We start from the raw sequence: 14,334 nt of genomic DNA on the forward strand, positions 1-14,334 counted from the left end.
TTGTGACAGTAGTATGGTTCACCTCGCCCACGTGCACGAGTTTGGACAGTGGGAAGACATTGACTATATGCAAATATGGATCAACAATCAAAAGATGTTTTGGGCCCATGCTTTTGAGCAGGGGACTGTCCATTTCCTTCAGCTTTGGGGAAGGTCAGTCTTCTTTTCCCTCATTGGCTGCTGAAATTGACAGTTTGAACATGTAAAACAGAAGAGTTTTGATCCTGAGCAACACGATTTATTAATAACAAACACAACATCAGCACTTAAAGGTTTCATTGGCCATATTGAGCAAGACCACAACAGAGCTGTCTGGCCCCACCCCTTCACCGGCTGGACACCCCAGTCCTGTCCTCTGATTGGTTGGGACACTTCATTGTGGTCTGGGTTCACACCAGTTACTGGAATCGTTTAAGGACAGTAGGGGGGCACAGTGAGCAGAGGAAGTTCTCAAAAGCGAGCTCAAAATCGCTGATGAGCAGTAATGAGTTAGAGAACATCCGTCATAGCTCAATAACAAATTTAAGGAGATAGAAAAGGAAAAACCCTTAAACATTATTAAGAAACTATAAATAAGTTTATGTTTGGTATTTGTTATAAATAAAACATTTAATTAGTCCTTCAGACATTTATTTACTTGGATTCTGGGGGAAAAACTCATTCACAAAAGAGTTTTTCATTTTCAAGTTCTCTTCGACCACAAACTAAAGTAGCCATAACCTCTGAATGCTTCTCTTCACAGTTTACTATTTCAATTCTGGCTAAAGGTTTCTGCTTCTCTGAGATGATTCCAGTATTTCTGACCATTGAGGAGCTAATACCTGCAACAGCCACGGGAGGCACCAAACCTACAGGTCACAAATCTGCAGATACAATTCAGAAAAGATACTGAATAAAGATTAAATATAAACAAACTTATCAATCATGCCACCACTTCTCCCTTTAAAATTAAGAAAATGGAGACTTGGAGGAGGTCAGAGCAGAGAAATGTATGAAACAAATAAACCAAACAATAAATACAACTATGAAAATACATACAATCAGAATGAATGGCACACACATTTGTGTTGCCAGGGGGGGTGGACTTTAACAAGTCACACAAGAACCCAAAGCACCTAGTTCAGATTCAGGTTCAAACCTGGACCAAACCTCAACTGGTCAGACAGAACCTGGACCAAACTGACACTGGACTGAACCCTTATTAAAGGTCTGGACTCCAAACCTCCCAAACAGTAACTAAACTGGAGTGTAGTCCCACCAGCACAGTTGGCCTAGTTGTTATCCAGACTTCAACAGTCTGGTTCTACAAGACCAGATTTAGTGCATATCAAACCAGTTGACTCCTGTACTGAACAGTCTGGTCCAGTTTAGTTGGGATCAGACCTGGAGGTGGGATTGTCGGTGTTTCCACCTCTTAGATTTGACTTTGAAGAAGAAGAAGAGAAACATGAGAACCAGACAGGAGCAGACATAAAGGACCACACACAGACTCATGTCAATGCTGTTAAAACCCAGACCCAGAACCCAAACACCTCCTTCTGGACCACCAGCATCCTGTTTTATAATCTGGTGTCTAGCTTGAGATTCTGGATGCTCCTTAAATTTCAAGTTCAGCTCTTTATTATCTTCTTGGTGCTCCTTCTGAAATGGGTGAAACTGTGCAGGCTCAGAAGGAGGTTCAGGCGGACGTATAGAGTATTTGGGGGACAGGTTGGAGGCTCCATAGTGCTGTCGCAGGAACACAAGTACTTTGTTCCGATTCCAGATATGGACACCATTTTTCTCCTCATGACAAGACGCACAGAGGGTGGGGCCAGGCCATAGAGCTTTAGGAAATTGGGGGTCATCACTTAAAGTGCCTAGGTGGAGGAGCAGAAGAGAAAACCAATCAGAAAAGAGCAGACAATGCTTCATATGACTTCAAAAACATCACAATACGGAGAGCAGCTTGTACCCAGTTGGAGCAGGACATACTTATGATCAAAGCAGATTAGAAATCATCTGGCATCACGTTGGGTCTCCACCAAGGTTAACGTGATTTTTCTGTCTCTGGTCATCTAATTGATTTTAGCCATCAGGTCACTTTTTCAAAAAACAAATAATTGAGCTGATGAACTTCAGGAGTTGTGTTAACCTTAACACACTCTTACACAGTCAGAAAACAGTCCTAAAAGACACTCCCATCAGAGTCAGACAAGAGCATGTTTCTGCTTAAAGTTTCTTCCTGTTAAAGTTTTTTCTGCCACTGCTTGTTGGGGGTCAGACTCTGGGTTTCTGTAAAGCGCCTAGAGATAATTTTGATTATAATAGATGCATATAAATAAATATGAATAGAATTGAACAGACTCTCTCATCCCAATCAGACAACAGTCCCAGAGACATGCCAACATTTTTACCAATCGTAACAAAACAGTTTCCTATGCAGATAGAATGGGTGAAAAAGTATTTCACCAATAGAGCAACCATTTAAAAAAACAGTAATTATAATGGCCTACACCAAATGTTTTCCAGATCAACCCTGAACTATGAAACCAAAAATTTGCAGAGAATGTGGACTGGGAGTCGTGACTCTGATTATTGCTTTTATAACAATCATTGTAGATGACAGAGCCCAAGTCAATTATTGACACATGTAATATTTTAAGGACAATTTCGATTCCCTTTAGGATACGGTAGTTCAAAATGTATAGGGGGACAATTTTAGGACAGTGGTTAAAAAGTTAGTCTGGAGTCCTGGTCCAAAGAGAACTAAAACTTGTGTGTTGTGTAAAGGGCTACAGCCTCACAACAGTCCCAACAGACATGCTGACAAATTGCCTGAACAGTTTGGCATTTATATGACATTTATTTGATTGGGGCAACATCCCATATTAACTGTTGTTTTATTGGAATGAAATTCCCATGATGAACCAGTTTACCAGCCAGCCTAGCATTGACCCGATTGTGCTGGTCCCACAGCCAGAGGATCTGGTCTTCTTTGTTCTCCACTTGATCCATACTAGAAGCAGCTGCCTGTTCGAAGTGTCGGCCACATTCCCCACAGCCAAAAAATGTTCTCATGTAACGCCGCATCACCTGGAGCACAGGTGCTGCCTCCTCCTCTAGACCTGCACACACCCGCATGGACACACACACAAAATGATGTGTGTGTTTTTTTCTCATGAAGGCTGTGAGCTGGAGCGTGTTTGTACCTGTATTTTCCAGTGCAGTAGGCATGGCATCATGTTGGACGGTCAGGATGTGAAAGAGAGTCCAGAGCGAGCAGGGGTAACCACGTAGCCCCGCCCTACTGCCCTGGCAACCAACCCAGCGGAGCTCTGCCCCAAGGAACATGCCTGCGATCTGGACAGGAAAAGAGTTCAGCTGTTCCTCCTGTGCATGCTAATGTCAGGGGTTGTGATGGTGTGGAGGGGGGTGGTTATAGAGACAAAGTAAACTAACATGTGTCACTGTCTCACCCTCATTTTGTTGTCTACCAGGTCCAAGACTTTCTGGTAGGACAGTCGCTGCAACGGAATACTGGACAGCCAATTAGAGAGAGTCTTCATCAATTTAACCACAGATCCTCCAACTGGATACAACTGAAGAGGTAGAATTGGAGAGAGGTGAAGAGAGGGGTAAAGAGAGGGATAGGGGGTGGAGAGAGTGGTGGGGGGGTGGAGAGGGGTGAAAGAGTGAGGGGGGTGGAGAGAGAGAGGAGGGTGAAGAGAGAGGGGGTGGAGAGAGAGTTGAAGTGAGAGAGGGAGAGGTGGAGAGAGGAGTGAAGAGAGAGGTGGAGATGGGGTGAAGAGAAAGAGAGGGGTGGAGAGAGAAAGAGAAGGATAGAGAGACGTGCACCGCCAGGTACATGCACCAAAAATCAGCAAGTGTAAAAATGTGCCCACTGGGCATGGTTGAAATGTTCAGCTAACTTTGTTACCTTTGCAACCACGGTAACAAAGTCCTTAAAGATATTTAGCTCCTCCCCCTCCAGATAATCATGTGTAGCTAGCTCGACCCTCAGCAGGTAGTGCAGGGCTGACTCCAGGTCAGCTGTGTACACTTTAACACTGCAGAGACAAAAAGGTTGGTGATTAAGCTGAATGGTCAAACAGAGCTGTTCTCAAGCAGTTCCTGTGCTTTTCTCACCTGTTAAATGTTCTCCAGGACACTGAGGTGGCTTTGCCTGATAGTGCCTCCAACAGGCCAGTAGCAGAAGTGCGGCCAAAGCCTCTCGGTTTTCGTTGAACTCCAGGTAACATCTTCAGTAAGGAGGAGAAGAAGAAACGCTGCTTCTTCTCACTGAGGATTGAAAATATAGATCATAAGTCACCACATCTGGATCTTCAATGTCATCACAGCTCAATGTTTGAACTGGACGACGCTCGGAGCTGAGAACAGAATACTTATTGTTGTTGGTGTGATTTGTGGGGACTCAGCGTTTAACACCCACACATGAGAGTCTGCTTGTGTTCACATACATTAGTAAAAGAACTGATTAATAATGTCAACCAGATGGTTGATATCTTGGTATCAGTGATCGTTCCTAAAATTGTTTCTCTTAGCAGAGCTGGGCACACGTCCTCTGATTAACTTACCAGACACATTTTACCAACAGTTCTGGAAAAGGATTTCACCTTTGGAGCAGATCTACAGGTCGTTCCACGCCGACTGGAGACAGACTCCCTCCGCTGTGTCACATGACTTGGGACTCATTGCAGTAAAGCTTCAACTTACAACTGATTTGATAGTAACTCAATCTATCGATTATTGAAAGGCTTGAGCTTCACTGCTGTGGGCCGGTTCCACCTTGCAAAGGGTGCCTGTTGTACTTTTAGTGCTGTATCTGTGATGTCCCAAACATTTTGCTCTACAGGTCACATTGATTTCTTCAGTGACATGACCTCCAACTCCCAGCTGGAAGTACAGCTCCACAGTGAACGACACGAGCAATGAAGACACCAAAAAATTATAAAGCATTGAAATCGTTGGCAACTAATGTTGTCATTGATGTTTATCGACTACATTAATGTTTGCAGCCCTACAGGGTGAAGGGACCAGCAAGTAGAATGAAGCTTGGCAGGCGCAGAACAGGAGGAACTGTCACTGAGAAAATGTTCACGCAAGAGTGTTTTAGTGTCATGTCATCAGTGTAATCAACAAAAGCTCAGTTCAAGAACCCACAGTCCACCACTGATGTGATCTCTGATAGAGTGTGTGTTCACTCACATGTGCAGCTCCGTGTGTGTTGAATTAGGGTGCAGGAGGTAAAGGGAGGGGAAAGTTGTAATTTTAAGAGCGTCCATCAGGAGGCGATCAGAGCTAAGAGCTCGTTTCACCTCCACACCAGAGAACATCAGCAGGTCAAGAATCACCTGAGAGAAAATAAGAGGAACACAGTGAGTGACAGAGCACCACTCCCCCATCCCCACAACACACACACACACACACACACACACACACACACACAGCCTTAGCTCTTTAGTTCCAAACTCAGAGTTTGACTGACCTCTCGTCCAATATAAGACTCTGGTTCTTCAACGATGATGGCGGTGTAGTACTCTGACCTCTGACCTAACAGAGGGAGCAGGTCCTCAGAACTACGGACGAGACAAACAATTGATGGGGAAAGTCACTTATGAGAAATGTTCCCTCTAATTTTTCATGTGTCTGAGCAGACACAGAAGTTCCCTGAACACACTGAGGACCACTCTCAGCAACATCAGATGGGTACGCTGTGGCCACACAACTGTATCATGCTTGTTCAAAACCTCGGATCATAGCAAGTTACACGGCTTATTAAAAGAATCAAATGACAGCAGCACATAAAATGAAAAAGACAAAAATCTTGTTGTTCATGAGATGTGTACTATGTTATACAGTGGGGCAAAAACGTAGTCAGTCACCAATTGTGCAAGTTCTCCCACTTAAAAAGATGAGAGAGGCCTGTAATTTTCATCATAGGTACACTTCAACTATGAGAGACAAAACGAGAAAAAAAAAATCCAGAAAATCACATTGTCTAAATTTTTAAAGAATTTATTTGCAAATTATGGTGGAAGATAAGTATTCGGTCAATAACAAAAGTTCATCTCAATACTTTGTTATATACCCTTTGTTGGCAATGACAGAGGTCAAACGTTTTCTGTAAGTCTTCACAAGGCTTTCACACACCGTTGCTGGTATTTTGGCCCATTCCTCCATGCAGATCTCCTCTAGAGCAGTGATGCTGCTTGCCTATGGAAGGAGGTTTTCACTCAAAATCTCACGATACATGCCCCCATTCATTCTTTCCTTTACACGGATCAGTCGTCCTGGTCCCTTTGCAGAAAAACAGCCCCAAAGCATGATGTTTCCACCCCCATGCTTCACAGTAGGTATGGTGTTCTTTGGATGCAACTCAGCATTCTTTCTCCTCCAAACACAACAAGTTGAGTTTTTACCAAAAAGTTCTATTTTGGTTTCATCTGACCATATGACATTCTCCCAATCCTCTTCTGGATCATCCGAATGCTCTCTAGCAAACTTCAGACGGGCCTGAACATGTACTGGCTTAAGCATAGGGACACGTCTGGCACTGCAGGATTTGAGTCCCTGGCGGTGTAGTGTGTTACTGATGGTAGCCTTTGTTACTTTGGTCCCAGCTCTCTGCAGGTCATTCACTAGGTCCCCCCATGTGGTTCTGGGATTTTTGCTCACCCTTCTTGTGATCATTTTGACCCCACAGGGTGAGATCTTGCGTGGAGCCCCAGATCGAGGGAGATTATCAGTGGTCTTGTATGTCTTCCATTTTCTAATAATTGCTCCCACAGTTGATTTCTTTACACCAAGCTGCTTACCTATTGCAGATTCAGTCTTCCCAGCCTGGTGCAGGTCTACAATTTTGTTTCTGGTGTCCTTTGACAGCTCTTTGGTCTTGGCCATAGTGTTAAACAAACAGGTTCAAACAGGTGCCATTAATACAGGTAACGAGTGGAGGACAGAGGAGCCTCTTAAAGAAGAAGTTACAGGTCTGTGAGAGCCAGAAATCTTACTTGTTTGTAGGTGACCAAATACTTATTTTACTGAGGAATTTACCAATGAATTCATTAAAAATCCTACAATGTGATTTCCTGGATTCTTTCCCCCCATTTTGTCTCTCATAGTTGAGGTATACCTATGATGAAAATTACAGGCCTCTCTCATCTTTTTAAGTGGGAGAACTTGCACAATTGGTGACTGACTAAATACTTTTTTGCCCCACTGTATGTAAGAATCCTGCTTTAACCATAGGAAGAAAAATCTCACTCAGTTTCACCGCACATACTCCAACAGCCATTCCATCTTAAAAGAACTGCATTTCTTTTTTACTTTGGCTTGATGAGTGGATATGGCTCTGCCCGTTCGTTTCGCCATGATAAGGGATTAGCATTTGCGTCTCTTAGATCCACTGCACTGCTGTTAGCTAGCTAAACTGCACGAGTAAAGGCAGGGGCACATGCGCAAACACTGTCAATGCTGATTGGCTGCGTAGCGTAAGTGAACTGTATCGGATTATTGGCTGGACACCTGTCGCTCATTGAGTTACGTTGCGAAATGGTACAGAAAACAATATTACTGGTCTAATTAACTAGATTATATCAGTTCTAAAATTAGATATTAATTAATATGTTTCTGTTGAATTTTATTTTGTGCGCTGCATAGATTTTCTTGTGTGCTGAGTATGTGCAAGACTCCAGACTTTAATGTGAACCGAATGATGGAGGAGCTCTTTTCTCCATAGATCAGTAAAGATGAGGGACTGTGCTGGTGCCTCACTGTCAGCTGCTTTAGCTCCGGAAGCGATGAGCAGATGCACAACATTAGTTCCTCTATTACTGTTGACACTATTTCACTGGAATTCTTGAAACCAGGTTCTCCTCTCTAGATTTAGGAAGAATATATGACTTGTTTAGATCTCATCACTCATCGGACTACAAAAGAAGAGTGAGGGGTAGAACCCCAGGTCCTGGACCAGAGACTCAGCTGTCGGCTCTGCAGAATGACAAGCTATAATTTGTTGTTTGTAGTTCTGGAGGAAGGTTATATGTGCAAGTTTACCCCATAACCTTTGGAAGAATACCTGATTTTACAGACAAAACTGAGACCATACGGAGTTTGTCAATCATTTGACTGTTCCCACTGTGTGAAAATGTGATGCAGTTTGTGTGTCAAAGTTTTTGACTCTGCTCACCTGTCCTGACCCTTCCAGGTGATGTATCCTCCATTCCCACTTTCACTAAGACAAGACCATTAAAAGCTGAACATGACGGCGGGTTCTGTCTGCTACCTGTATGTTTCCAGTGGAGGACAATGATCAGGCCTTTCCAGCTTGGTGTGGTTCTGCAGGATGTCCACCATCAAATGTCTCATAACTTGGACCTGTCTATCTGCACCTGATGATGCAGAGAAGAGTCATGAGAAAAGAGTCATCAGGTTAAAAAAGTTGGACAAAAGAGACTGGGCCACAGAATGGCCAGGTAACCTGAAGGAACACACCTGAGCCATCCTGTCCTACATCCTGTGCTGAGACAGCACAATACAAAATTTATTGCATGGTCAGTACATCTGAATGTTAGTGAGAGCAGATTGTTGGGGTAAAACAAAGTCATTAAAGTGTTTCCATGTTTTCAGGCTGCTGCAGGCACGTGTGATCTACAGTGTTACTGACGGTGTTGTCCTGTATCAACATGAAGATGAAGGTGTTGGAGGTCATGTTAGTGCTGTTTCATGAGAGGTATTTCATGGGTGGGGCAATAATAAATGTTCACAGTGAAATATTTCTAACTTCCTTTGCAATTTTACAGTGTTTTTCATCTCACTACAATAAAAATGGTGATCTAGTGAACTGTGGAACTATTTCTGGAAGAAGAAGGCTATTTCACCTCTGAAGATTGTCCCTCGGTCCGACTCTGGACTGTGAGCATGGAAATACTGAAGAGAAGCACATCAGAAAAGTTAGTGCATTGTAGTCGTACTCCAACAAGAGTCCCAGTAGAGAAGCTCAATTCTCCGACAGTACAGCAGCAGTACCAGGGTATCATGTGTACCTTGATTGTTGGGTACAACTGGACCCCAAATTCTCGGCAGATGTCGTAGTTTTCCTCCTGAGCGCAATCCAATACAGAGACAACGATCACAGTCTGCCAGTCTGCCAGTCAGGGGAAGAGTGGAGGTTATTTCTCTGTGACATGTTCTAACTCAAACTAAATCAAATTAATTTAGAGTCTACAATCACAAACACTGTGGCCTCAGAGGGCTTCACAATGAACAAAGTCTGTGCTTAGGCCCGTGAGCCAGGCCAGGAAAACTTAAAGAACCCTTTTAGGGGAAAAAGAAGAAACTGGAAGGGGGTTCACAGAAGACTGATCCATCTCTTGGGGATGGACATGTGCAGTAGATGCCACATACACCGAGAACATTAACATTAACATCAGTAATACATCTCTTCATTATAATTAGAGTGAATTGTTTGTATGGTCTGTACGTGGACAAAGGTATCAATGGTATTGCAACAGATGTCCATGGGCCCAGGTGCATCATCAGATGTCCTGATACGGAGCTCTCACCTCTATGTTTCTATGATTAAAACACTGAAGCTGTTTCTGCTTCCCAGATCCAGACTGGGAGTTGGTTCCAGAGAACTGGGGCCTGATAGTTAAAGACTCTGCCCCTATACTTCTATTAAAAACTCTTGGAACTACAAGTTCTCTGGTTGGATGATCAGGAGTTAGAAGGTCATTTAAACAAGAGGATCCAATTTTAAAGTCTATACTAAATTCAACAGGGAGCACTGTAGAGAAGCCAACACTGGACTAACGTGGTTTACTTTCCTCGTTCTAGTCAGTAACAGAGTAACAGAATTCTGGAATAGCTGCAGAGACTTTAAGGACTTGGTCAGGCAGCCCAATAAAAATGAAATAGAATAATCCAGCCTGGAGGAAATAAATGTATGGACTGATCTTTGTGCATCACTTTGAGACAGGGAGTTCCTAACTTTAGCGATGTTACACAGGTGATAGAAGACAGACCTTGATTGACATGATTAATATGGGTATCGAAAGACAAATCCAGATGAACAAGACACCAAGCTGCCTTACAGTGGTACTGGGAGGCAGGTTAATGCCACTCAGCAAGGCTCCATCAGTAGGGAATAGATTACTCAGGGGTTTGGGGCCTAGTGTGATAACTTCATTATTATCCAAAATATCTGCTCATCCAGGCCCTGAGGCAGGCCTGGGGTTTCAGGAGCTGATCGGTTTGGCCTGCCTCCATCGATAGATATAATTGGATGTCATCAGCATAGCAATGGAAGTTTATTGAATGCTGATTATAATAGAGAGCATATATAAGATAAATAAGATTGGACCAAGCACTGAACCTTGTGGAATTCCATTGTAAACTTTAGTGGGGACAAAGGATTTGCTTGAACATGGACGAACTGAGACTGGTCTGATAAGACAAGAACAGACATCAGTCATCTGATGCTCTAAGAAAGTCATTAGTGACATTCAAAAGCACTGACTCTGTACCATGATGAGCTCTGAATCCAGACTGAAAGTCCCCAATAAGTCTATTGTTTGGAGATAGTCAAATAATTGCCAGGTAACCACTTCCCCGAGGATCTTAGACAAAAAGGTTGGGTGAGAGATTGGTCTATTGTTAACTGCATCAAGTGTAGGATTTTTGATTGCTTTAATTACATCTACCTTAAAAACTGTGATACAAAACCTACTACTAAAGACAGACTGATTAGATCTAACAGAGATGTGCTAATAGATAGAAAGATCGTCCTTAGCAGTGAAGTTGGGACGGGGTCAAAGCGATGGATGGAGACATCGGTGTAAGAGTGTCCAGGAAACTGTCAGGTTTAATTGTATGAAACAAAAGTTGAGTTAGATACTATGGAATTATAGTTGACAGAAATCAGGTCCTGGCAGATCTTTTCCTTAATGTTCAAAATATTGGAGATTTGGCTCTCTGCACTAGAAAGAAAGCTAGGGCAGTTTTTATTTTCATCTATTAGTTTGGTGCAGTGGGCTGTTCTAACATTGCACCATGCTGTACTATATGTTTTCAGACTGTCTTTCCAGGCTAAGCAGGAGTCCTCTACATCGGTGGAGCACCATTCCCTTTTTTGTGTTGTTTTAACTTGTGAGTTTTAGGATTAAACCATGGAGCTAGTTTCTTTTGTTTTATAATCTTTCTTTTAAGGGGTGCAACAGAGTCCAGATTACCTCATGGTGTTACACACATGGTGTTTACAAGTTGGTCAAATTTGGAGATGTTAAAATTAGCAAAGGTGTCTAGCGATATGTGATTATGACCGTGAGTTGCTGAAGTCACCCTCTGGCAAAACCAGATGAATTCCTGAAATCTGTTGAAAGCAATACTAAGACTGTTGTTTTCCACCTCAATGTGAATAATAAAATCACCTATAATAATTATCTTGTGTGGGTGGTTACAGTACAGCAAATAAGATTTGACTTTATGTTCCTCCAGGCTCCTTCTCGGCATCTCCAGACTCTTTAGGTTTCTGTTACCTTCTCATCTTTAGTCAGGCTGCAGAAGGTTGCAGGTGTGAAGTCCTGCCTCTGACCCAGGGTTAGGGTCAGCTGTGCTTGTACATGTTGCAGCCTTGTTTTATCCATTTACCCAAACACAAGAGCAACTGAAGAATTCTGTAGCAGCACTGGTGCTTCAGCGATGCCTTCTCAGGTCAAACATGGCACTTCCTGCTGTGGATGATGTCATCTTATGCATTTGTATGTGAAAAGCAAACCAATTTCCAACCAAACCTCAGCAGGATCATTCTGACTTCCTGTGGTGAAAACACAACTCTCAATGTTGCTGCTTGTAGTATGTTATATTGATCTGTGTGAAGTCAGTTGACACATCACCCTTGAGATTAATGAATCACATATCACTGACAGCTGTTTAGTCAGCTTAGGAAAGGGTTTTTCTCATTTTATTAAATATTGCTGCAGTAGAAATGGCTCCATCGATGAATTCTCTTTAAAAAAAAAAAAATTAAAAACTTCTGATCTTCACTAACTCGTAAAATTCTCCTGGAAGCCGAATAAGTTTGTTTTAATAGCAAATATACATTAAAAGAGAGAGCATGAAATATGTGTAAATGCGGCGAATAATCGCAAGAGAGGATTTTATTCTGCTTCCTTGGACCGAACATGTTAACATCTGTGAGATCGAATCAGTAAATTTGAGCTTTTACTGGAACTACGTCCAGATTTCCAGACTTGAATACAGGTTAAATGAAGAGCAAGAGTCGACTGATTAAAGATTTATGAAGAAGCACGTTTCTTTCTTTCCAGCCACTGATGATGAATGAAAGCATTTGGACCGGACCTGGAGGTGCTCACGGCGGATCGTGTACCTTTAACGTCCTCAGCCAAGATCTTCCACGTGCTGGAGTACTGGACACAGTGTCCACACCAGGAGGAGAAGAACTGGAGCAGCCAGGCCGACGAAGAGTTGGTGACGGAGCTCTTCAGGCTGCCGCTGCTCAGGATGACCAGCGGGTCTTCCTTCGTGTACAGGCTGCCGGCGACACGGACGCAACCGTGAGCCAGCCACAGGACGACCGCTGCTTTCAGCCAGAGTCGGAACACCCCAGCCGGACAGCGGGGGACAGGAGGGAAACACATGCTGAAACCCCGAAACACCGCGACGGAGAGATCCGGCGGAGCAGAGAGCAGCTGTTAGCGGCTAAAGGCTACGCGTGTTTAGCCCAGAGAGCGAAAACTCCAGAGTGATATCTTACTCTGGTGCGCGCTCCGGAAACCAAACAACGGTAATTGGAAAGAACGCGCTCGGAGAGCTCAGAGCAGCTCATTCCCTACATGATGTGACTGACACCCAAAACTAATAGTCCAATCAATGAGTAATAAAAAACGTTCTCTTGGTACTGTACGAACTAGAAAAGTAATATGTGTAGATACACTATCAGTCAGAAACCCCTCAAAAACAAAATGTTGAAAAAAATGTTTGAACAAAAAATCTCCAAAAAACACAGACAGTCCTAACGAGAGATGGAACAAAATTTTGCGGACTGCTGAAGCAAAATTGTTCTTTTTACATTGTCTTTGGGGCTTCAGTTCACCAAGAAAGCTGACCCTCAAATACAAACACAGGTGATGAATAAGGTGGAGCCTGGTATCAAACACCCCGCAACTGGGGGGTGGTCTCTCATACTGGTGTGCTGGGCCTGTTTTCAACAACCAGGATGATCAATCATTTGGATACATAAAAATACTTGAAGGGCTCAAGTTGTTTTATTCCACAGAGGAAATGTGGAGGTTTCAACAAGACCGAGAGCCCAAAGGCACCAGCAAGAGCAGCAGCCTGGTTCCAGACCAACAGCATTAATGATATGGAGGGGCCAGCCTAGTCCCCAGACCTTTGACCAGTACAGATCATATGGACTGATATCAAAAACTCTGTTTCTGAGACAAACCAAGATGAATGTAGTTAAATGTTCCTGGGCTGGAACAATGTTGGTCAGCTCATGCAACACAGATGTAAAGCAGTTCTCAGAAATAGGTTTATGCAACTAAATATTACAATAGTTAAGGAATTTATGGAAAAGCATAATCTTCAAGCATTGTTATATTGCTGACAGACAGAAACACAAACAAATGCCGGTTGAACTCCCTAACAAAGGTAAAAACAACCCCCGTAACATTGTGCACATTAGTTTTTGCTGCAGAGTGAGTTGTTTGTATAATAGATGATCTTTCTCCCTCGAATTGAAACTACGTGACAACCGTGCTGCGTTTAAAAGCATCGTACACATGTCGTATATTGTCCTATTTTCAATTTATTGAATTACCAATTTATTGAATTCACGGCGTTCATGATTTTGTCCCAAATTATAAATGATGATTGTACAATCAACCAAAACACTTAGGCAAGTGTTCTGTCTTCACATTGTCCTTGAATTTAGAACCTTTTACACTCTTTTACAGTTTTACAACCTCTACAAGTTTTACACACTGTAAAAAAATATTAATATTTTGATGTATCGTCACTTCTAAGCTATATAAATCAACTTTGTTTGGGTAAAACATAAATAAAACAAATTTTAATATTACTGACATGGAATTACTTAATCTTAAATATAAAAATCTCGCCCGCCTGGGCGGTGCCTCCTTCCTTCAGACTCGGGTCCTCTACCAGAGGCCTGGGAGTCTGAGGGTTCTGCGCAGGATCTTAGCTGTTCCTAGGACTGCGCTCTTCTGGACAGAGATCTCTGATGTGGTTCCTGGTATCTGTTGGAGCAAACTACTCAGCTTGGGTGTTACTGCCCCTAATGTCCCA

The 14,334-nt window shown here is 42.9% G+C and overlaps 1 protein-coding gene across 2 annotated transcripts; it reads right to left on the reverse strand.

Annotated features, from left to right (window-relative positions):
• Window positions 1-216: 216 nt before the first annotated feature.
• qsox2 (quiescin Q6 sulfhydryl oxidase 2) lies at window positions 217-13,089 on the reverse strand. 2 transcript variants are annotated; one of them, XM_029829873.1, is made up of 13 exons: window positions 12,392-13,089; window positions 9,048-9,148; window positions 8,883-8,931; window positions 8,497-8,523; window positions 8,288-8,393; window positions 5,489-5,579; window positions 5,209-5,354; window positions 4,129-4,281; window positions 3,920-4,049; window positions 3,459-3,581; window positions 3,192-3,342; window positions 2,919-3,107; window positions 217-1,859 (listed from the first exon to the last, which is right to left on the reverse strand). In XM_029829873.1, the coding sequence occupies exons 1-13, from the start codon at window positions 12,660-12,662 to the stop codon at window positions 1,378-1,380; spliced, it is 2,019 nt and encodes a 672-aa protein (XP_029685733.1). In that variant the 5' UTR covers window positions 12,663-13,089; the 3' UTR covers window positions 217-1,377. The 2 variants fall into 2 exon arrangements, with proteins under 2 accessions (XP_029685733.1, XP_011613582.1); XM_011615280.2 differs by lacking the exon at window positions 8,497-8,523 and having other exon boundaries at window positions 12,392-13,084.
• Window positions 13,090-14,334: the final 1,245 nt, after the last annotated feature.

Source organism: Takifugu rubripes, chromosome 21, assembly GCF_901000725.2.
Source record: "Takifugu rubripes chromosome 21, fTakRub1.2, whole genome shotgun sequence".
NCBI lineage: Eukaryota > Metazoa > Chordata > Actinopteri > Tetraodontiformes > Tetraodontidae > Takifugu > Takifugu rubripes.